This window comes from Coregonus clupeaformis, chromosome 40 (genome assembly GCF_020615455.1).
Source record: "Coregonus clupeaformis isolate EN_2021a chromosome 40, ASM2061545v1, whole genome shotgun sequence".
Classification (NCBI taxonomy): Eukaryota; Metazoa; Chordata; class Actinopteri; order Salmoniformes; family Salmonidae; genus Coregonus; species Coregonus clupeaformis.
The window spans coordinates 29004379-29026997 of record NC_059231.1 but is presented as its reverse complement, the minus strand read 5'-3'; the positions used below and the strand labels follow the sequence as shown (position 1 = coordinate 29026997).

At 41.9% G+C, this 22619-nt stretch overlaps 1 protein-coding gene across 3 annotated transcripts in view; it reads right to left on the bottom strand.

Annotated features, from left to right (window-relative positions):
* Positions 1-22619, bottom strand: part of nalcn (sodium leak channel, non-selective) — a 327441-nt gene that overhangs the window by 142196 nt on the left and 162626 nt on the right. For all 3 annotated transcript variants that reach the window (XM_041863638.1, XM_041863654.1, XM_041863648.1), the window contains 2 exons: positions 22419-22610; positions 701-838 (listed from right to left, as the gene is read on the bottom strand). In XM_041863638.1, the coding sequence (XP_041719572.1) occupies positions 701-838; positions 22419-22610 (330 nt within the window). The remainder of the gene's footprint in view (positions 1-700; positions 839-22418; positions 22611-22619) is intronic.

Below are 22619 nucleotides of genomic sequence, written 5' to 3'. Positions count from 1 at the left end.
GTGCGTGTTTTTTCTATGTTTGGTGTCATCGACTGGTGAGTGGTATTTGTCCTCCCTGCGTGGAGATTATGTTCACTTATTTTCACGTGTAAAGTACGTTGTCTACTAGCTCTGTGTCCTGCGCCTGACTCCGTCCTACCGCTACACACTGACGCCTGACAGTGAGCTAGTGTAGAAATCTTTCGATCCACGGTAGCAAAGGTGTGACAGAATATTCCACTACGAGGTTATAAGGTTGCGTAGAGACAAGAGGCCTTATCATTACATTGACTAAGGTCAGACTTATCCATTGTGAGGCTGTGAAGAGCCTTTTAATAAAAAGAAAGAAAGCCAGCACAATGGTATTCTGCTCGTGCTGCCATTCTTCCGTTCCTCCACCCAGATATACTGTAGAACATTACAGCTACAATAGCCTTTGTCAGGTAACAATTTTTTATTTAACTTTTATTCATTCAGGGGAACCCATAGAGACCAGGGTCTCATTTACAATGGTTCCCTGAGGACAACAATACAACAAATTCAAAATAATCAATAGGTTGTGGGTGTAATTCCAACATGGATCAGATATGCAAAAAATGTATCCATATAATCATTATTTATATGGTATGCACTGACTGTAGGCTACTGAATAAAAGTGTCTGCTAAATGGAATATATAAGAATGTACATCTATCTACACACTGTGCAGAGAGAGCCCTTACCAGAGTAGCGAACAGATGGTAGAGGATAAAGTAGATAGCCACTACAGGAGCCCACATTTGACCAACAGCCACAAGAGTTTGGTCCATCACATCCACCCAACCTTCCTGGGTTAAGATCTGGAACATAGACATGAACGCCTGCAGGAGGGAGGGATAGAGGGGGGAGAGGGAGAGAGAGACATTCCATTACAGTCCATCACCCTACAGTATAATACCATGGATAACAGTAGAATAAATGAAAGGGGTGAGAAAAGTAAAAACAGAGAGAGAGAGAGATTGCCTCCGGACATAAAAGCCTGAAAGAGAGGCAAAGATAACACAATGGAGGAGATGAGTTTGAGTACTGACATTTCTGACATGTTCTTGCACAGGGACAAATAAATGGAAATGTCACACACCTGATACTGTACACACACTGCTGCTATAGAATGAGTCATGGCAGCTGTATTTAGATAGGCCTATGTTTCTGCTTATCATTTCTGACATGTTGGTAGGCAATTTGTTAGTCAACTTATATTGTACATGCAGCTGCTCTTCTGTCATTAGTTGTTGCCCTATAAGAAAAAAATGAAAACTTGCTCACCAGAATGTCATAAATCGATAGAATGAATGCTTCAATATAGTTGACATCGGTAAGGTTAGTTTTCTCTTTCATATCTGCTTCTCTCGCGAAGAACAGACGTTTAGGGAAAATGCATAGGCAAAAAAACTAAACATGTAACAATTTTCCGTGCAACATTTCCAAATTACATCAGTTTTATGATGCTGATAAAGATAGCACACCTCCCCCTCCCCTCCCGGAGGACCTGAGCCCTAGGACCATGCCACAGGACTACCTGAACTGATGACTCCTTGCTGTCCCCAGTCCACCTGGTCGTGCTGCTGCTCCAGTTTCAACTCTTCTGCCTGCGGCTATGGAACCCTGACCTCTTCACCGGACATGCTACCTTGTACCAGACCTACTGTTTTCAACTCTCTCTCTCTACCGCACCTGCTATTTCAACCTCTAAATGCATGGCTATGAAAAACTGTGACATTTACTCCTGATGTACTGACCTGTTGAACATTTGAACATCTTGGAGAAAAATCTGGCCTTAATGGCCATGTACTGTTATAATCTCCACCCGGCACAGCCAGAAGGCCCTGGTTCCACTCTAGGTTTCTTCCTAGGTTTCTGCCTTTCTAGGGAGTTTTTCGCAGCCACCATGCTGCTATATCTGCATTGCTTGCTGTTTGGGGTTTTAAGATGGGTTCCTGTATAGCACTTTGTGACATCTGCTGATGTAAAAAGGGCTTTATAAATACATTTGATGGATTGATTGATTTGGAACCACCAAGACTCTTCCTAGAGCTGGCCGCCCGGCCAAACTGAGCAATCGGAGGAGAAGGGCCTTGGTCAGGGAGGTGACCAAGAACCCTATGGTCACTCTGACAGAGCTCTACAATTCCTCTGCGGAGATGGGAGAACCTTCCAGAAGGACAACCATCTCTGCAGCACACCACCAATCAGGCCTTTATGGTAGAGAGGCCAGACGGAAGGCACTACTCAGTAAAAGGCACATGAAAGCCCGCTTGGAGTTTGCCAAAAGGCACCTAAAGACTCTCAGACCATGAGAAACAAGATTATCTGGTCTGATGAAACCAAGATTGAACTCTTTGGCCTGAATGCCAAGCGTCACGTCTGGAGGAAACGTGAAGCATGGTGGTGGCAGCATCATGCTGTGGGGATGTCTTTCAGCGGCAGGGACTGGGAGAATAGTCAGGATTGAGGCAAAGATGAACGGAGCAAAATACAGAGAGATCCTTGATGAAAATGTGCTCCAGAGTGCTCAGGACCTCAGACTGGGGCGAAGGTTCACCTTCCAACAGGACAATGACCCTAAGCACACAGCCAAGACAATGCAGGAGTGGCATCGGGACAAGTCTCTGAATGTCCTTGAGTGGCGCAGTCAGAGCCCGGACTTGAACCGGATGACCATCTCTGGACAGACCTGAAAATAGTTGTGGAGCAATGCTCCCCATCCAACCTGACAGAGCTTGAGAGGATCTGCAGAGAAGAATGGGCGAAACTCCCCAGATACAGGTGTGCCAAGCTTGTAGCGTCATGCCCAAGAAGACTCGATGCTGTAATCGCTGTCAAAGGTGCTTCAAAGTACTGAGTAAAGGGTCTGAATACTTATGTAAATGTAATATTTCAGTTTTTTCAGTTTTGATAAATTAGCAAACATTTTTGCTTTGTCATCATGGGGTATTGTGTGTAGATTGATGAGGAAAAATAACTATTTAATCCATTTTCGAATAAGGCTGTAACGTAACAAAATGTTGAAAAAGTCAAGGGGTCTGAATACTTTCCAAAGGCACATGGTTGTAAAGATGGGGAGAGGTATGTCCGAAATAAAGAGACAGTCTGCTTTTTTGACACCACACGCCACAAAGCAAGTCATGCAGGCTCTAGTTATATCTTATCTTGATTATTGTCCAGTCATATGGTCCAGTGCTGCAAAGAAATACCTATTTAAGCTGCAGCTGGCCCAGAACAAGTGGCACGTCTTGCTCTTCATTGTAATCAGAGGACTAATATTAATACTATGCATGCCAGTCTTACTTTGCTGAAAGTTGAGGGAAGACTGACTGTATAACTTCTTGTTTTTATAAGAAACAATGTGTTGGAAATTCCAAATTGTTTGCATAGTCAACTTGCACACAGCACTGACACACACACACATATCCCACGAGTCATGCCACCAGGGGTCTTTTCACAGTCCCCAGGTCCAGAACAAATTCAAGGAAACATACAGTATTATACAGAGCCATGAGTGCATGGAACTCCCTTGCATCTTATATAGTGCAAGTGAACAGCAAACCTGGTTTCAAAAAACAAATAAAGCAACACCTCATGGCACAATGCCTCCCTCCCACATGTGACCTACTTGTTGTGTGTATGTACTGACACGTACAGTGGGGAGAACAAGTACTTGATACACTGCCGATTTTGCAGGTTTTCCTACTTACAAAGCATGTAGAGGTCTGTAATTTTTATCATAGGTACACTTCAATTGTGAGAGAAGGAATCTAAAACAAAAAAGTAATTAATTTGCATTTTATTGCATGACATAAGTATTTGATCACCTACCAACCAGTAATAATTCCGGCTCTCACAGACCTGTTAGTTTTTCTTTAAGAAGCCCTCCTGTTCTCCACTCATTACCTATTAAATGCACCTGTTTGAACTTGTTATCTGTATAAAAGACACCTGTCCACACACTCAATCAAACAGACTCCAACCTCTCCACAATGGCCAAGACCAGAGAGCTGTGTAAGGACATCAGGGATACAATTGTAAACCTGCACAAGGCTGGGATGGGCTACAGGACAATAGGCAAACAGCTTGGTGAGAAGGCAACAACTGTTGGCACAATTATTAGAAAATGGAAGAAGTTCAAGATGACGGTCAATCACCCTCGATCTGGGGCTAGCATGCAAGATCTCACCTTGTGGGGCATCAATGATCATGAGGAAGGTGAGGGATCAGCCCAGAACTACACGGCAGGACCTGGTCAATGACCTGAAGAGAGCTGGGACCACAGTCTCAAAGAAAACCATTAGTAAAACACTACGCCGTCATGGATTAAAATCCAGCAGCGCACGCAACGTCCACCTGCTCAAGCCAGCGCATGTCCAGGCCCGTCTGAAGTTTTCCAATGACCATCTGGATGATCCAGAGGAGGAATGGGAGAAGGTCATGTGGTCTGATCAGACAAAAATAGAGCTTTTTGGTCTAAACTCCACTCGGGTTTGGAGGAAGAAGAAGGATGAGTACAACCCCAAGAACACCATCCCAACTGTGAAGAATGGAGGTGGAAACATCATTCTTTGGGAATGCTTTTCTGCAAAGAGGACAGGACGACTGCACCGTATTGCGGGGAGGATGGATGGGGCCATGTATCGCAAGATCTTGGCCAACAACCTCCTTCCCTCAGTAAGAGCATTGAAGATGGGTCGTGGCTGGGTCTTCCAGCATGACAAGACCCTAAACACACAGCCAGGGCAACTAAGGAGTGGCTCCGTAAGAAGCATCTCAAGGTCCTGGAGTGGCCTAGCCAGTCTCCAGACCTGAACCGAATAGAAAATCTTTGGAGGGAGCTGAAAGTCTGTATTGCCCAGCGACAGCCCCGAAACCTGAAGGATCTAGAGAAGGTCTGTATGGAGGAGTGGGCCAAAATCCCTGCTGCAGTGTGTGCAAACCTGGTCAAGACCTACAGGAAACATATGATCTCTGTAATTGCAAACAAAGGTTTCTGTACCAAATATTAAATTCTGCTTTTCTGATGTATCAAATACTTGTCATGCAATAAAATGAAAATCAATTACTTAAAAATCATACAATGTGATTTTCTGGATTTTTTAGATTCCGTCTCTCACAATTGAAGTGTACCTATGATAAAAATTACAGAACTCTACATGCTTTGTAAGTAGGAAAACCTGCAAAATCGGCAGTGTATGAAATACTTGTTCTCCCCACTGTATGTGTAAATGATAGATGCACACACACACTACATGTTCATGTTTTTAAATGTATGTAAATTGTAAAAAAATAAAAAATAATTGTCTGCAATGTCTTATTCATTATGTGTCGGACCCCAGTAAGACTAGCTGTCGCCATTGGCGTCGGCTAATGGGGATCCTTATAAATCAAATCATTGAAAATTAGCCTTGTGTTTTCACAATGCCTGTACTGGCGGCAGCAATAGCTTTCCTTGTAGTTCTCATACAACATATGAGAACTGCAAAACAACAATGTGCCCATAATGTACCCATCCTCTGGCTGTGGTTCAATGTGGCGTAGTAGGCTACTGCTGCAGGACTTTCATTACATAATAGCAGTTTGACATGTAACAGTCACATTTCCTTCACTCAATTTATTGGAGATTAATGATTATTGATTAACCAGTGAAAGCAATTAAAACCACTGTTCTGAACTAATATGTACACCAAATGTTTTAGGGTTCTTACACATATTGCCTAGATAGCTACAGTACCTTCAGAAAGTATTCACACCCAGTGGCGGCTCCTGAAAAAATTCTCAGGGGGGGCAATTTTTCTGATGATTTAGGTGACCTACACACATTTAAAAAAATATATGTCCAGCAACAACATGAAGACAGGGGCAGCATATAAGTCAATACTGATATACACATTACTTGCTTCAAAAAGGCCTCATGGTTGAATTGGAAATATGTCCACCTGAGCATAATTCACAACAAGCAAGCAGGAGCTTTTGATAGAGGCTACTGAAAACATTGATGCAAGTTATTGGTAATAAGACATTTTTATAGACTTCCATATTCTGCCCTCTTGTATAGATTTGTGAAAATGAACAGTGATAGACATTTTGCCTGAAAACAGAATTTGAAAATAATTTCTAGAAAAGGTAAACACAGCTATCTGTATGGCTTTGTAAAAATGAACAACCATATTCTGGCCAATTGTATAGATTTGTTGTCACACTCTGGCTCCGGGACTTGTATTTTGAGTCAGGGTGTGTTCGTTTTGTTGGGTTTTTGGGTTGGCTTTGTTGTGTATTGGGTGTGTTTGGTTTGGTGTGCTTGTATTGTCATGTGACTCCCAATCGGAGGTAACGAGTGTCAGCTGTCGGCTCGTTATCTCTGATTGGGAGCCATATTTAAACTGTGTGTTTTCACCTTGTGTTTGTGGGTTTTTGTTCCTGTTTAGTCTATGTACTGTTGGACTTCACGTTTCGTCGTTGTTTGTTGTTTTTCGTGTTGCACTTTATTAAATAAAGTCATGTTCACTTCAAACGCTGCGCTTTGGTCTACTCCATTTGAAGACGACCGTGACATTTGTAAATATGAACAACCATATTCTGAACAATTGTATAGATTTGTAAAAATGAACATGAACAGATTATTTTTTTTTTTACTTTTTTTAAAATGAAAAATAACTATTTTAAACAACATCAACTGTGAACTGATTTGGGCGTGTGTGTGTTAAAGAGACAGACAGGGAGGGACAAAGAGAGAGAGAGGCTACATTACTTGTACTGAAACTGTTCTAGCTTGCTGCATGATCAAATTCAGCTGATGCGCATAGCAATGCACGTAATGGGCATTCTTGAAATGCTCACGCACCTTTTGCTGCACACCAGCCTTCTCTCCCCTCATCACACTGGCTCCATCGTAAGCTTGCGCAATGAGTTTGACTTTCTCGTCGTCGGCAAAAAGACCGTTCAGTCTCTCCAAAAGCACACTGGCGATTGAGACTGAGGTTGATTCCGAGATGGGAAGGAACTCAAAAAGCGCTCCTGCACTTTGTGGTTGCTATCTATGTACCTCAGCACAAGCACCAGCTGTGTCTGTGTAGAAACGTCCGTGGTCTCGTCAGCTTGGATAGCTACGAAGTTCGCCGACTTCACCTCCTCCACAATATGTTCCCTCATGACCGCTAGCATACACTCCAGTAGCTCGTTTTGAATGGTCTTTGATGTGCCCTTGAAAACTTTAGCATTTTTAAGATGGTCATCAAACACCTCATCTAATTGTGCCACAAAGTTGACAAGTCCAAGAAAAATACCAGGGTTGGTGGAGCCCTCAGTTTCATCTTTGCCTCGCAAAGCTAGCCATCTTGACAGTTGTACGTGAATTGATTGACGCTGCTACCCGCTCTTTTCTTAGTTATGTTCATGGTTACTTATGTTACGTATGACGAAAGCGCGTAAGTGCAAGCCCTCCCCGGAACCCATAGAGATTGTATTGAAAGCTCTGATATTTGAAAAAAAAAAAAATTTTACATGATAGTCTATGAGAGACTCCTGGGCGATTTTCAACCTGACTGAAATCGCCCCAAAAGGGGCGGGGCCATTTGAAGCACGACTTTAGCCTGATTGGACATTTAGTGGCAGATCAGACGTCTAGATTAGAACACTGATAACTACTGTTGCCGTGATATAATTGATTAGAAAAAAAATCCCTTCCTTTTCCCGTTTGGCAGTGCGTCGCCCATATCGCCCTAATGAACACACCGCCCCTGTTCACACCCCTTTACTTTTTCCACATTTTGTCGTGTTACAGCCTGAATTTAAAATTGATTAAATTGAGATTTTCACAGATTTTCACAGTGTCACTGGCCTACACACAATACCCCATGACGTGTCACTGGCCTACACACAAAACCACATAATGTTAAAGTGGAATTATGATTATAGACATTTTTACAAATTAATAAAAAATGAAAATAAGTATTCAACCCCTTTGTTATAGCAAGCCTAAATAAGTTTAGTAGTAAAAATGTGATTAACAAGTCACATAATAACTTGCATGGACTCACCCTGTGTGCAATAATAGTGTTTAACATGATTTTTGAATGACTACCTCATCTCTGTACCCCACATATACAATTATCTGTAAGGTCCCTCAGTCGAGCCATGAATGTCAAGCACAGATTAAACCACAAAGACCAGGGAGGTTTTCCAATGCCTCACAAAGAAGGGCACCTATTGATAGATGGGGAAAACAAAAACAAAAAAACATACATTGAATATCCCTCTGAGCACGGTGAAGTTATTAATAACACGTTGGATTGTGTATCAATACACTCAGTCACTACAAAGATACAGGCATCCTTCCTAACTCAGTTGCCGGAGAGGAAGGAAACCACTCAGGGATTTCACCATGAGGCCAATGTTAACTTAAAAACAGAGTTGAATTGCTGTAATAGAAGAAAACTGAGGATGGATCAACAACATTGTAGTTACTCCACAATACTAACCTACATGACAGAGTGAAAGGAAGGAAGCCTGTACAGAATACACATATTCCAAAACATGCATCCTGTTTGCAATAAGGCACTAAAGTTAAATTTAAAAAATGTGGCAAAGAAATGAACTTTATTTCCTTAATACACATCGTTATGTTTGGGGCAAATCCAACACAACACATCACGGAGTACCACTCTTCATATACTCAAGCATTGTGGTGGCAGCATCATGTTATGGGTATGCTTGTCATCGGCAAGGACTAGGGAGATTTTCTGGATAAAATATGGAATAGAGCAAAGCACAAGCAAAATCCTAGAGGAAAATCTGGTTCAGTCTGCTTTCCAACAGACACTGGGAGAAACATAAACCTTTCATCAGGACAATAATCTAAAACACAAGGCCAAATATACACTGGAGTTGCTTTCCAAGACGACATTGAATGTTCCTGAGTGGCCTAGTTACAGTTTTGACTTAAATTGGCTTGGAAATCTATGGCAAAACTTGAAAATGTCTGTCTAGCAATGATCAACAGCCAACCAAGAATGTGCAAATATTGTACAATCCAGGTGTGCAAAGCTCTTAGAGACTTACCCAGATAGACTCACAGCTGTAATCACTGCCAAAAGTGATTATAACATGTATTGACTCAGGGATGTGAATACTTACGTAAATGAGATATTTCATTTTCAATAAATGTGCAAACATTTCTAAAAACATGTTTTCACATTGTCATTAGAGGGTATTGTGTGTAGATGGGTGAGATTTTATATTTATTTAATCAATTTTGAACTCAGGCTGTAAAACAACAAAATATGGAATTAGTCAAGTGTTTTTAATACTTTCTGAAGGCATACATGTTTTTTTTATCCTCCACTACACAATAAGCAAGAAAATAGTTAGCTACGTTACTTCAGCTGCATTGCATGACACATACAGTATATTCCATTCTTAATGTTAACATTAGCCTACTACAATAAAGAAAAATTACAAGTAAAGTAATGAACAGCAAGGCTTACAAAATAGTTTATTTAATTTGCAATAAATGCTTTACCTAGCTAATAATAATAATAATACTAATAATACTAATAATAATACTACTACTACTACTATAATAATAATAATAATAATAATAATAATAATAATAATAATAATAATAATAATAATAATAATAATATGCCATTTAGCAGACACTTTTATCCAAAGCGACTTACAGTCATGTGTGCATACATTTTTATGTATGGGTGGTCCCGGGAGCTAGACTCTTTATATCCAATGAGTTTCATAAGATGACAGCCTGGTTTGCAATTGCTGGTTTGCTCAGGCATCCCGAAAACATGAAAGAACACAAATTACAATTCATACAAATGTTAAACACCTATATAGCAAGCTAAATGTATAGCTAGCTGGCTAATGTTAGCTAGTCAGATAGCTTGTTAAATAGTGATATTTGTCAATTAACTTTATGACCAAAAACTATGCATAATTGTTTGTCTCTGCATTAGTTTCAAGTTTCATTAGTCGTATGTACGGGATACACATGGTATACACCGTCCAACAAAATGATTACTTGCAGGTTCCTTCTCAACAATGCAACAACAATAAAAGATAAGAATATGAACTTAAGTAAATGGCTCAGTAGCAGGGAAGCAGCCAGGGATGCCATATGGGCCAGCAGCTTTGTGAGTATTCACTCTTTTGAGAGTTTTCCACACATCAGCCTCGGAGAGCGAAAGCACCTGGTCGTCTGGAGCAGTGAGAGTCTTCTTGGATGGAACGATATTGTCTGCCTTTAAACGAGGATAAAATGTGTTAAGCTCGTCTGGGAGGATTTGCCTTTGTAGTCCGTGATAGTCTGTAGTCCTTGCCACATGCGTCGCCAAATCCACTAATTTGAAGGGGTGTCCACATAATTTTGGCCATGTAGTGTATTTCTTATTCTTAACAGTGAATACAATGAAGTTAGATTTTTTAACATTTAAAGATAATTTGTTTATCTGGAACCATTCAGAACATTTGGCCATGCCTGAGTTGGCTTCATTAATTAGTGAGTCAAAATTATTGAATGATAAAATCAAATTGGTATCAACAGCAAAGAGAATGGATAGTACAGTAGAAGACACAGCAGCAATGTCATTGATATAGATTAGGAATAACAAACGTCCAATTATCGAACCCTGTGGCATGCCACAGGATATCTTGGCACTGGTAAATGCACAGTCGTTTGCATTAACAAATTGTTCTCTATCGTAAACATAACTATATAGGCAATGATATGTATAATCTAGAAAACCGTAATAATGCAATTTAGAAAAGTAATATTTCATGATCAACCGTGTCAAACACTTTGGATAAATCTAAAAAGATGCTAAGAGCGTATTGATTGTTGTTCAAGGCTGTAAAGATGTTATCCACAAGTTGCAAAAGAGCCATATCTGTGGAGTAGTTTTTACAAAAACCATATTGGTGCTCATATAGAATACTGTGTTGATTTTAATGTTTCAACATTCTTTTATACACCAATTTTTCTAGAATTTTAGAAAACCATAGTAATACAGATATTGGGTGACAATTTGTAAAATATCTGGGATCAGCAGATTTATAGAGGGGGATAACTTTGGCCATTTTCAAATCTTTAGGAACAATACCAGTTTGCATTGATTTGGTGAAGATATACAGTACCAGTCAAAGGTTTGGACACACCTACTCATTCCAGGGTTTTTATTTATTTTTTACTATTTTCTACATTGTAGAATAATAGTGAAGACATCAAAACTATTAAATAACACACATGGAATCATGTAGTAACCCAAAAAGTGTCAAACTAATTATATTTGAGATTCTTCAAAGTAGCCACCCTTTGACTTGATGACAGCTTTGCAAACTCTTGGCATTCTCTCAACCAGCTTCATGGGGTAGTCACCTGGAATGCATTTCAATTAACAGGTGTGCCTTTTTTAAAGTTAAGTTAGTGGAATGTATGTCCTTCTTAATGCATTTGAGCCAATCAGATGTGTTGTGACAAGGTAGGGGTGGTATACAGAAGATTATTTGGTGAAAGACCAAGTCCATATTATGGCAAGAACAGTTCAAATAAGCAAAGAGAAACGGCAGTCCATCATTGCTTTAAGACATGAAGGTCAGTCAATATGGAACATTTCAAGAACTGTGAAAGTTTCTTCAAGTGCAGTCGCAAAAACCATCTAGCACTATGATGAAACTGGCTCTCATGAGAACCGCCACAGGAAAGGAAGACCCAGAGTTACCTCTGCTGCAGAGGATAAGTTCATTAGAGTTACCCGCCTCAGAAATTGCAGCCCAAGTAAATTCTTCACAGAGTTCAAGTAACAGACACATCTCAACATTAACTGTTCAGAGGAGACTGCATGAATCAGGCCTTCATGGTCGAATTGCTGCAAAGAAACCACTACTAAAGGACACCAATAAGAAGAAGAGACTTGCTTGGGCCAAGAAACACGAGCAATGGACATTAGACCCATGGAAATCTGTCCTTTGGTATCAAGAGACCAAATTGGAGATTTTTGGTTCCAACCGCCGTGTCTTTGTGAGACGCAGGGTAGGTGAACGGATGATCTCCGCATGTGTAGTTCCCACTGTGAAGCATGGAGGAAGAGGAGTGATGGTGTGGGGGTGCTTTGCTGGTGACACTGTATGTGATTTGTTTAGAATTCAAGGCACACTTAACCAGCATGGCTACCACAGCATTCCGCAGCGATACGCCATCCCATCTGTTTTGCGCTTATTGGGACTATCATTTGTTTTTCAACAGGACAATGACCCAACACACCTTCAGGCTGTGTAAGGGCTATTTGACCAAGAAGGAGCGTGATGGAGTGCTGCATCAGATGACCTGGCCTCCACAATCACCCTACCTCAACCCAATTGAGATGGTTTGGGATGAGTTGCACCGCAGAGTGAAGGAGAAGCAGCCAACAAGTGCTCAGCATATGTGGGAACTCCTTCAAGACTGTTGGAAAAGCATTCCAGTTGAAGCTGGTTGAGAGAATGCCAAGAGTGAGCAAAGCTGTCATCAAGGCAGAGGGTGGCTACTTTGAATAATCTAAAATATATAATATATTTTGATTTGTTTAACACTTTTATGGTTACTACATGATTCCATATGTGTTATTTCATAGTGTTGATGTCTTCAATATTATTCTACCTTGCCTATCGCTGTTTCGGTTAGTTCTTATTGTACTATTTCACTGTAGAGCCCCCAGTCCCGCTCAACCTGCCTCAGATAGCTCCCCACCCCACATACATGCGGAGACCGGCTCAATCGGTGCCTCCAGTGATGCTATCGCTTTCATTGTTACCTCCACTGTACTCATATCCTTCCATATCTTTGTACAGTGAGGGAAATAAGTATTTGATTCCCTGCTGATTTTGTACGTTTGCCCACTGACAAAGACATTATCAGTCTATAATTTTAATGGTAGGTTTATTTGAACAGTGAGAGACAGAATAACAACAAAAAAATCCAGAAAAACGCATGTCAAAAATGTTATAAATTGATTTGCATTTTAATGAGGGAAATAAGTATTTGACCCCTCTGCAAAACATGACTTAGTACTTGGTGGCAAAACCCTTGTTGGCAATCACAGAGGTCAGACGTTTCTTGTAGTTGGCCACCAGGTTTGCACACATCTCAGGAGGGATTTTGTCCCACTCCTCTTTGCAGATCTTCTCCAAGTCATTAAGGTTTTGAGGCTGACGTTTGGCAACTCGAACCTTCAGCTCCCTCCACAGATTTTCTATGGGATTAAGGTCTGGAGACTGGCTAGGCCACTCCAGGACCTTAATGTGCTTCTTCTTGAGCCACTCCTTTGTTGCCTTGGCTGTGTGTTTTGGGTCATTGTCATGCTGGAATACCCATCAATGACCCACTTGGGTTCTCACCCAAGATTTGATGGTACATGGCCCCGTCCATCGTCCCTTTGATGCAGTGAAGTTGTCCTGTCCCCTTAGCAGAAAAACACCCCCAAATCATAATGTTTCCACCTCCATGTTTGACGGTGGGGATGGTGTTCTTGGGGTCATAGGCATCATTCCTCCTCCTCCAAACACGGCGAGTTGAGTTGATGCCAAAGAGCTCCATTTTGGTCTCATCTGACCACAACACTTTCACCCAGTTCTCCTCTGAATCATTCAGATGTTCAGTGGCAAACTTCAGACGGGCCTGTATATGTGCTTTCTTGAGCAGGGGGACCTTGTGGGCGCTGCAGGATTTCAGATCTTCACGGCGTAGTGTGTTACTAATTGTTTTCTTGGTGACTATGTGGACCATAGCTGCCTTGAGATCATTGACAAGATCCTCCCGTGTAGTTCTGGGCTGATTCCTCACCATTCTCATGATAATTGCCACTCCACAAGTTGAGATCTTGCATGGAGCCCCAGGCCGAGGGAGATTGACAGTTATTTTGTGTTTCTTCCATTTGCGAATAATCACACCAACTGTTGTCACCTTCTCACCAAGCTGCTTGGCGATGGTCTTGTAGCCCATTCCAGCCTTGTGTAGGTCTACAATCTTGTCCCTGACATCCTTGGAGAGCTCTTTGGTCTTGGCCATGGTGGAGAGTTTAGAATCTGATTGATTGATTGCTTCTGTGTCTTTTATACAGGTAAGAAACTGAGATTAGGAGCACTCCCTTTAAGAGTGTGCTCCTAATCTCAGCTCGTTACCTGTATAAAAGACACCTGGGAGCCAGAAATCTTTCTGATTGAGAGGGGGTCAAATAATTATTTCCCTCATTAAAATGCAAATCAATTTATAACATTTTTGACATGCGTTTTTCTGGATTTTGTTGTTGTTATTCTGACTCTCACTGTTCAAATAAACCTACCATTAAAATTATAGACTGATAATTTCTTTGTCAGTGGGCAAACGTACAAAATCAGCAGGGGATCAAATACTTTTTTCCCCTCACTGTATGTATATAATGCCCTGAATCTATTCTACAAATCCCGGAAATCTGCCCCTTTTATTCTCTGTACACAACGCACTAGAAGACCAGTTCTTAAAGCCTTTAGCCGTATAAACTTATTCTATTCCTCCTCTGTTCCTCTGGTGATGTAGAGGTTAACCCAGGCCCTGTAGCCCCCAGTATCACTCCTATTCCCCAGGTGCTAGCATTTGTTGACTTCTGTAACCGTAAAAGCCTTGGTTTCTTGCATGTTAACATCAGAAGCCTCCTCCCTATGTTTGAGTTATTTACTGTGTTAGCACACTCCGCCAACCCTGATGTTCTAGAAGTGTCTGAATCCTGGCTTAGGAAGGCCACCAAAAATTCAGACACATCCCCAACTACAACATTTTCCGTCTAGATAGAACTGCCAAAGGGGGCGGAGTTGCAATCTACTGTAGAGATAGCCTGCAGAGCTCTATCGTACTATCCAGGTCTGTGCCCAAACAGTTTGAGCTTCTACTTCTAAAAATCCACCTTTCCAGAAATAAGTCTCTCACTGTTGTCGTCAACCAGGATCTTAGCAATCACTGCCTCATTGCCTGCGTTCGTAATGGGTCCGCGATCAAACGACCACCCTTCATCACTGTCAAACGCTCCCTAAAACACTTTAGCGAGCAGGTCTTTCTAATTGACCTGGCCCGGGTATCCTGGATGGATATTGACCTCATTCCGTCAGTAGAGTATGCCTGGTTGTTCTTTAAAAGTGCTTTCCTCTCCATCTTAAATAAGCATGCCCCATTCAACAAATTCTGAACTAAGAACAGATATACAGTGGGGGGAAAAAGTATTTAGTCAGCTACCAATTGTGCAAGTTCTCCCACTGAAAAAGATGAGAGAGGCCTGTAATGTTCATCATAGGTACACGTCAACTATGACAGACAAAATGAGAAAGAAAAAAATCCAGAAAATCACATTGTAGGATTTTTAATGAATTTATTTGCAAATTATGGTGGAAAATAAGTATTTGGTCAATAACAAAAGTTTCTCAATACTTTGTTATATACCCTTTTTGGCAATGACACAGGTCAAACATTTTCTGTAAGTCTTCACAAGGTTTTCACACACTGTTGCTGGTATTTTGGCCCATTCCTCCATGCAGATCTCCTCTAGAGCAGTGATGTTTTGGAGCTGTCGCTGGGCAACACAGACTTTCAACTCCCTCCAAAAATTTTCTATGGGGTTGAGATCTGGAGACTGGCTAGGCCACTCCAGGATCTTGAAATGCTTCTTACGAAGCCACTCCTTCGTTGCCCAGGCGGTGTGTTTGGGATCATTGTCATGCTGAAAGACCCAGCCACGTTTCATCTTCAATGCCCTTGCTGATGGAAGGAGGTTTTCACTAAAAATGTCATGATACATGGCCCCATTCATTCTTTCCTTTACACGGATCAGTCGTCCTGGTCCCTTTGCAGAAAAACAACATCAAAGCATGATGTTTCCACCCCCATGCTTCACAGTAGGTATGGTGTTCTTTGGATGCAACTCAGCATTCTTTGTCCTCCAAACACGACGAGTTGAGTTTTTACCAAAAAGTTATATTTTGGTTTCATCTGACCATATGACATTCTCCCAATCCTCTTCTGGATCATCCAAATGCACTCTAGCAAACTTCAGACGGGCCTGGAGATGTACTGGCTTAAGCAGGGGGACACGTCTGGCACTGCAGGATTTGAGTCCCTGGCGGCGTAGTGTGTTACTGATGGTAGGCTTTGTTACTTTGGTCCCAGCTCTCAGCAGGTCATTCACTAGGTCCCCCCGTGTGGTTCTGGGATTTTTGCTCACCGTTCTTGTGATAATTTTGACCCCACGGGGTGAGATCTTGCGTGGAGCCCCAGATCGAGGGAAATTATCAGTGGTCTTGTATGTCTTCCATTTCCTAATAATTGCTCCCACAGTTGATTTTTTCAAACCAAGCTGCTTACCTATTGCAGATTTGGTCTTCCCAGCCTGGTGCAGGTCTACAATTTTGTTTCTGGTGTCCTTTGACAGCTCTTTGGTCTTGGCCATAGTGGAGTTTGGAGTGTGACTGTTTGAGGTTGTGGACAGGTGTCTTTTATACTGATAACAAGTTCAAACAGGTGCCATTAATACAGGTAACGAGTGGAGGACAGAGGAGCCTCTTAAAGAAGAAGTTACAGGTCTGTGAGAGCCAGAAATCTTGCTTGTTTGTAGGTGACCAAATACTTATTTTCCACCATAATTTGCAAATAAATTCATTAAAAATCCTACAATGTGATTTTCTGGATATTTTTTTCTCAATTTGTCTGTCATAGTTGAGGTGTACCTATGATGAAAATTACAGGCCTCTCTCATCTTTTTAAGTGGGAGAACTTGCACAATTGGTGGCTGACTAAATACTTTTTTTCCCCACTGTCATAAAGCATGGTTGTCTCTTCAGTCAACCATGTTTCTTAAAGGGCAACAATGGAACATTAATGATTGAGAGAAGACAGATAATGAACAAGGTGGTCATGATGTTTAGGAAGACTGTGAACATTCAAATGAAATAAGCTTGTCTTGGAATGAGATAAACTGCTATACAGGTTGTTAAATTGCTTAACATTATAGTAATCACAAGTCATAAACTCATCTCTGGTAAATCTCAGGAAATTTGAATCTGGATCAACACAATCATTATATATATTGTTCGCTTCATTAATATCTAATGGGTTAAAAACCATGTTATCAGGGTTGACATCTTGTCCAACTAAGAGAGATACACAGTCGAAATCATCCAGAGAATGGAACGGAAATATAGAAGTGCATGTCTCAAATGTCCAATACAACCATATATGTGTGTTAGTTGTATCAATAGGAGTGCACTTCCTATGGAATGCACATTGACACCGTCCACATAACACCACTGAAGACTTCAGAGGGTAATGACATTTAGAGTAATGTGTGTTTTTGGTCATGAGGTTAGGTGAAACACATGAACAAAGTAGAATAAATATGTGTGTGTGTGTGTGTGTGTGTGTGTGTGTGTGTATGTGCGTGCGTGTCAAATCATTTGACTATAGCGGAGTCACTTGCCATAGGCCAATTAGTCGTGGCAGCATTTCCTTTCTTTTGAGGCGTACCTTTTCGGAGAAGTCTTCATTGATGAAGATGTTGGTTCCCTTCAGGCACTTGGCTCTTCTGAGAATCTCCTCCACGTCTTTGAACCTGAGTAGTTTCACCACTATAGATCTGGGCCGTCCATCGGGGAAGAAAGTGTCATTCATATGCACCCTCTCCATCTCCATGAGTTTAGGGTCCAGTTTGAGTTGATCTGCCAGGAGTTTCTTGGCCTTGACTTCTATGTCATGTCAAGTTTCAGTCTTTACGTCCTCAATTCCATCAATTAAAATGGTATTGCACCTCGGTTTTCGAGGTAGTCTCATATGTGTCAAGTGTTGTTTGTAAAATTGTGAAATCCTCAGCCATGATTTTGAATATGGTCTGGTTGGTGACATTCGCACCCTTTAGCTCCTCCACCTCTGACTGCGTAAACTCCAAACTGTGTTTAAATTATTCAACCCTTTTGTTGGTAAAATCCATAGAGTTGCAGGAAGGACATAAAGTTATTTTCCTGCAGATCTATTAAATCTTCATAGAACTATTTTTGTTGATTGAGTAGTTCATGGAGTGGTGTGCTTGATACGTATTCCTCTTCCGTATTGAGCTTTGCAGCGTTTTTCTGTCTAGTATTAGCCATGCTACAAGCTTGTTGTGAGCTAAAATGAGTTCACAAACACAACCCACCTCCCGAAAACAAGCTCCGCCAGTGAAATGGCAAACACACACAAGCAACACACACTTGATCACACATGCACCAGTACGACAAACAGAGAGAAAGTGTTGAACTTGCTCACTGTATGGATCCTGGCTGCACAAGTTACAGAGGGTCAAAGTCATACCCCCAAGACATGCTAACCTCCCGTTATTGGTAATGGTGAGAGGTTAGCATGTCTTGGGGGTATGATCTTTGACCCTCTGTAACTTTCGCACTCATCATTATTCACAATTAATTCAGGATTATCTGTAATCGTGGTAGCATCCAGATGAATGAAAAAGTGTTAAGAAACTATTCTTATTTATAATAAAATTGTCTCCAAAATGACATGGTCCAGCATGTTTTTTTTTTGAGGGACATGATACATTTGTGTATATATATATATATATTTTACGTGCTCAGTTAAAATCCCCCGCTCCAATAAAGGCTGCTTCCAGGTGAGAGGATTCTTGCTGGATAATGATTTTGTACAGTTCGCTGAGTGTACAAAATCTGCATTTTAGCATCAGAAACTCCAGGTCGAATGAACAGGAGCTCGAGATGTTTTCAACTTCGGTACACCAGGAATTGTTGATGAGGAAACATACCCCTCCCCCTACTCTTACCTGAAGCCGCCGTTCGATCCATACGGAAAATTGAAAAGTTGTCTGGTTGAATAGCAGTCGAGTGTATCGTTCGTAAGCCATGTCTCTGTAAAAACAAAGACACAGCATTCCCTGATGTCCCTCTGCGATTGAAGCCTTGCTCTGAGTTCACAAAGTTTATTTTCCAGCGATTGGACATTAGCCATCAGGATATTAGGAAGAGGAGGCTGTGTAGCCCTTCTTTTCATCCTAGCTTGGAATCCCCCTTTCATTCCTCTTCTTTGTTGCCGGTGTTGCCTTCGGTCATCTTGGTCAGCAGCAACAGGTAAGCCCGCTGTGCGTGGAACAAAGGAGCGAATGTAATATTCCAGATCGGGGAGGCTGAGAAATAAGTGCATAACTTCTGATTCATGATCCAGAAGTGTTTTTCGGTCGTAGAAAAGTATTGCACAAACATTCAAAGTAATAATGAATGCAAAAATAGCCACAAAAAGCAAATTCGAGCAGGAACCGGCAAGATGTGCGCCCTCGTCAGCGCCGCCATCTTATATTTAACATATTTCTCTATAGAAAGTCTGGACATCACCTTTTCAGCCCTCTAATTTAATTGGGATACCACTATGTCTCGATTGGGCTTGCGGGATCGCACAAAACGGAGGGGGAGGGCTACGGGGTGGTATTGGGATAGAGCTTGTGACGTCACGAGAGGCTACACAGCTTTCAGCGGGATTGCTCAAGTAGTGCAAGGAGACAAGGTTCAAACAAAACAAGGATTTTATTATAGGTCTTGGGAAATTAACGAAAATATAACAAAATTCTGTTCTCTTGTGGCTCTTTAAGGGTTAACAGTTCAGGGATGTCTCTTCCACATCCAAAATCATAATTCTCACTCGCTCAGATAACTCTTCCCCAGCCTTACTGTAGTCCACGTTGCAGCTAGTGGCCAACCCAGCCAAAAGTCCTTCCAAATGTCTCTCACGTATTTCCACAGGTGCATATATCCAAAGGTGAGTATTTCCCAAAGGTAAGTATCTCCAAATCCTTATATTCCTCATGGAAGTGGACGTGCAGCACTCTTGTCCTCCAGAGAGCCCAGGTTGGAGACTGTGTCTCTTCCCTTCCCAAACCTTCAGCTCATCAGCTCCTCATTTGTTTCAGCTGCGTGGGAAGATTGGCCATAGAGGGGTAGAGTTCCCGACCATACCAGCAGATGGAGCCATAGCTGTCTGGGTTTGCAGCCACCTCAGGGGGATGTAACGTCCCTCCAGGACACAGCCTCTCGTGACATCACAAGCTCAACACTGATCCCTCCCCCCTCTTCTCCCCTCTGCTCACATCTCTTCTCCTCTCCTAAATCTACCCCCCAAGTCACTGCAGATAAAGATAAACCCAGCAACAAGTCTATCCACGGGGGACATCATAAACTATATGATGTGTGTGCGGTGTGTATACATACAGTGGGGAGAACAAGTATTTGATACACTGCCGATTTTGCAGGTTTTCCTACTTACAAAGCATGTAGAGGTCTGTAATTTGTATCATAGGTACACTTCAACTGTGAGAGACTGAATCTAAAACAAAAATCCAGAAAATCACATTGTATGATTTTTAAGTAATTCATTTGCATTTTATTGCATTACATAATTATTTGATCACCTACCAACCAGTAAGAATTCCGGCTCTCACAGACCTGTTAGTTTTTCTTTAAGAAGCCCTCCTGTTCTCCACTCATTACCTGTATTAACTGCACCTGTTTGAACTTGTTACCTGTATAAAAGACCTGTCCACACAATCACTCAAACATACTCCAGCCTCTCCACAATGGCCAAGACCAGAGAGGACATCAGGGATAAAATTGTAGACCTGCACAAGGGTGGGATGGGCTACAGGACAATAGGCAAGCAGCTTGGTGAGAAGGCAACAACTGTTGGCGCAATTATTAGAAAATGGAAGAAGTTCAAGATGACGGTCAATCACCCTCCGTCTGGGGCTCCATGCAAGATCTCACCTCGTGGGGCACCAATGATCATGAGGAAGGTGAGGGATCAGCCCAGAACTACAAGGCAGGACCTGGTCAATGACCTGAAGAGAGCTGGGACCACGGTCTCAAAGAAAACCATTAGTAACACACTACGCCGTCATGGATTAAAATCCTGCAGCGCACGCAAGGTTCCCCTGCTCAAGCCAGCGCATGTCCAGGCCCGTCTGAAGTTTGCCAATGACCATCTGGATGATCCAGAGGAGGAATGGGAGAAGGTCATGTTGTCTGATCAGACAAAAATATAGCTTTTTGGTCTAAACTCCACTCGCCGTGTTTGGAGGAAGAAGAAGGATGAGTACAACCCCAAGAACACCATCCCAACCATAAAGCATGGAGGTGGAAACATCATTCTTTGGGGATGCTTTTCTGCAAAGGGGACAGGACGACTGCACCATATTGAGGGGAGGATGGATGGGGCCATGTATTGCGAGATCTTGGCCAACAACCTCCTTCCCTCAGTAAGAGCATTGAAGATGGGTCGTGGCTGGGTCTTCCAGCATGACAACGACCCGAAACACACAGCCAGGGCAACTAGGAGTGGCTCCGTAAGAAGCATCTCAAGGTCCTGGAGTGGCCTAGCCAGTCTCCAGACCTGAACCCAATAGAACATCTTTGGAGGGAGCTGAAAGTCCGTATTGCCCAGTGACAGCCCCGAAACCTTTAAGTTCTGCTTTTCTGATGTATCAAATGCTTATGTCATGCAATAAAATGCAAATTAATTACTTACAAATCATACAATGTGATTTTCTGGATTGTTGAAGTGTACCTATGATACACAGTTGAAGTGTACCTATGATACAAATTACAGACCTCTACATGCTTTGTAAGTAGGAAAACCTGCAAAATTGGCAGTGTATCAAATACTTGTTCTCCCCACTGTATGTGCCAATGTGTGTATGAGAGTGTGTCCATGCACGTGTGTGGTTGGTGTGTATCCATGTGTGAGTCCATATGTGAGTTTGTTTGTGTGTGTGTGTGTGTGTGTGTGTGTGTGTGTGTGTATGTCTGTGTGTGTGTGTGGCCGCGTCCTGGAAAAAGAAGACGAGGAGCGGCAAACGAGTGGCATCTGTTTACGAGAACCACACCAAGTCCCACTGTGCTGGAATGAGTGGAAGCGGAAAAAAGAGAGATGGTGGATGAAACGATGTGGCTAATGAGAAAGAAAGAAGCTGATGAGCACTTAGAAATCTGTCGACACACAAAAATATACCACACTAGCATGATTTTCCTGACTTTTTGAATGTCTGTCAGTGGGGAGAAAATAGTGAGTTAATAGTGGGACCTGTTCTTATGCCACAGGTTCAGTTGATCAGGAAAATGACAATTCAGGAATATGAAATGTAATATTAAACTTATCGCAATCATTGATTACCATAAGTGAGTGAATGAGGTCTTACCCTTGAAGGCAGTGAATGAATGAGTGAATGAGCTACAGTAGGCCTACATGATTCACTGAAGGAATACCATTAAAATGGGATCATAGATGCTTAGAACAGGTCTTATAATGGATTATGACTGCATCATAACACATTATACCGGTTGTGCTCCAATAACTCTTACTCTGGGAAAGGTGGTGAATCGGTCCAGTTCCTCCACGAAGCAGAACATCTGTAGACTGATGGCTGACATGACTATGAGCAGGCTCGCTGTGAACACCACCAAGCTGCCCAGCTTCTTACCGGGACCAAATATCTTGTACACAAAGTCCTCTAGTGCCGGGGAGATCTTTATCAGACGCACCACTCGCAGCACCTGTGGAGA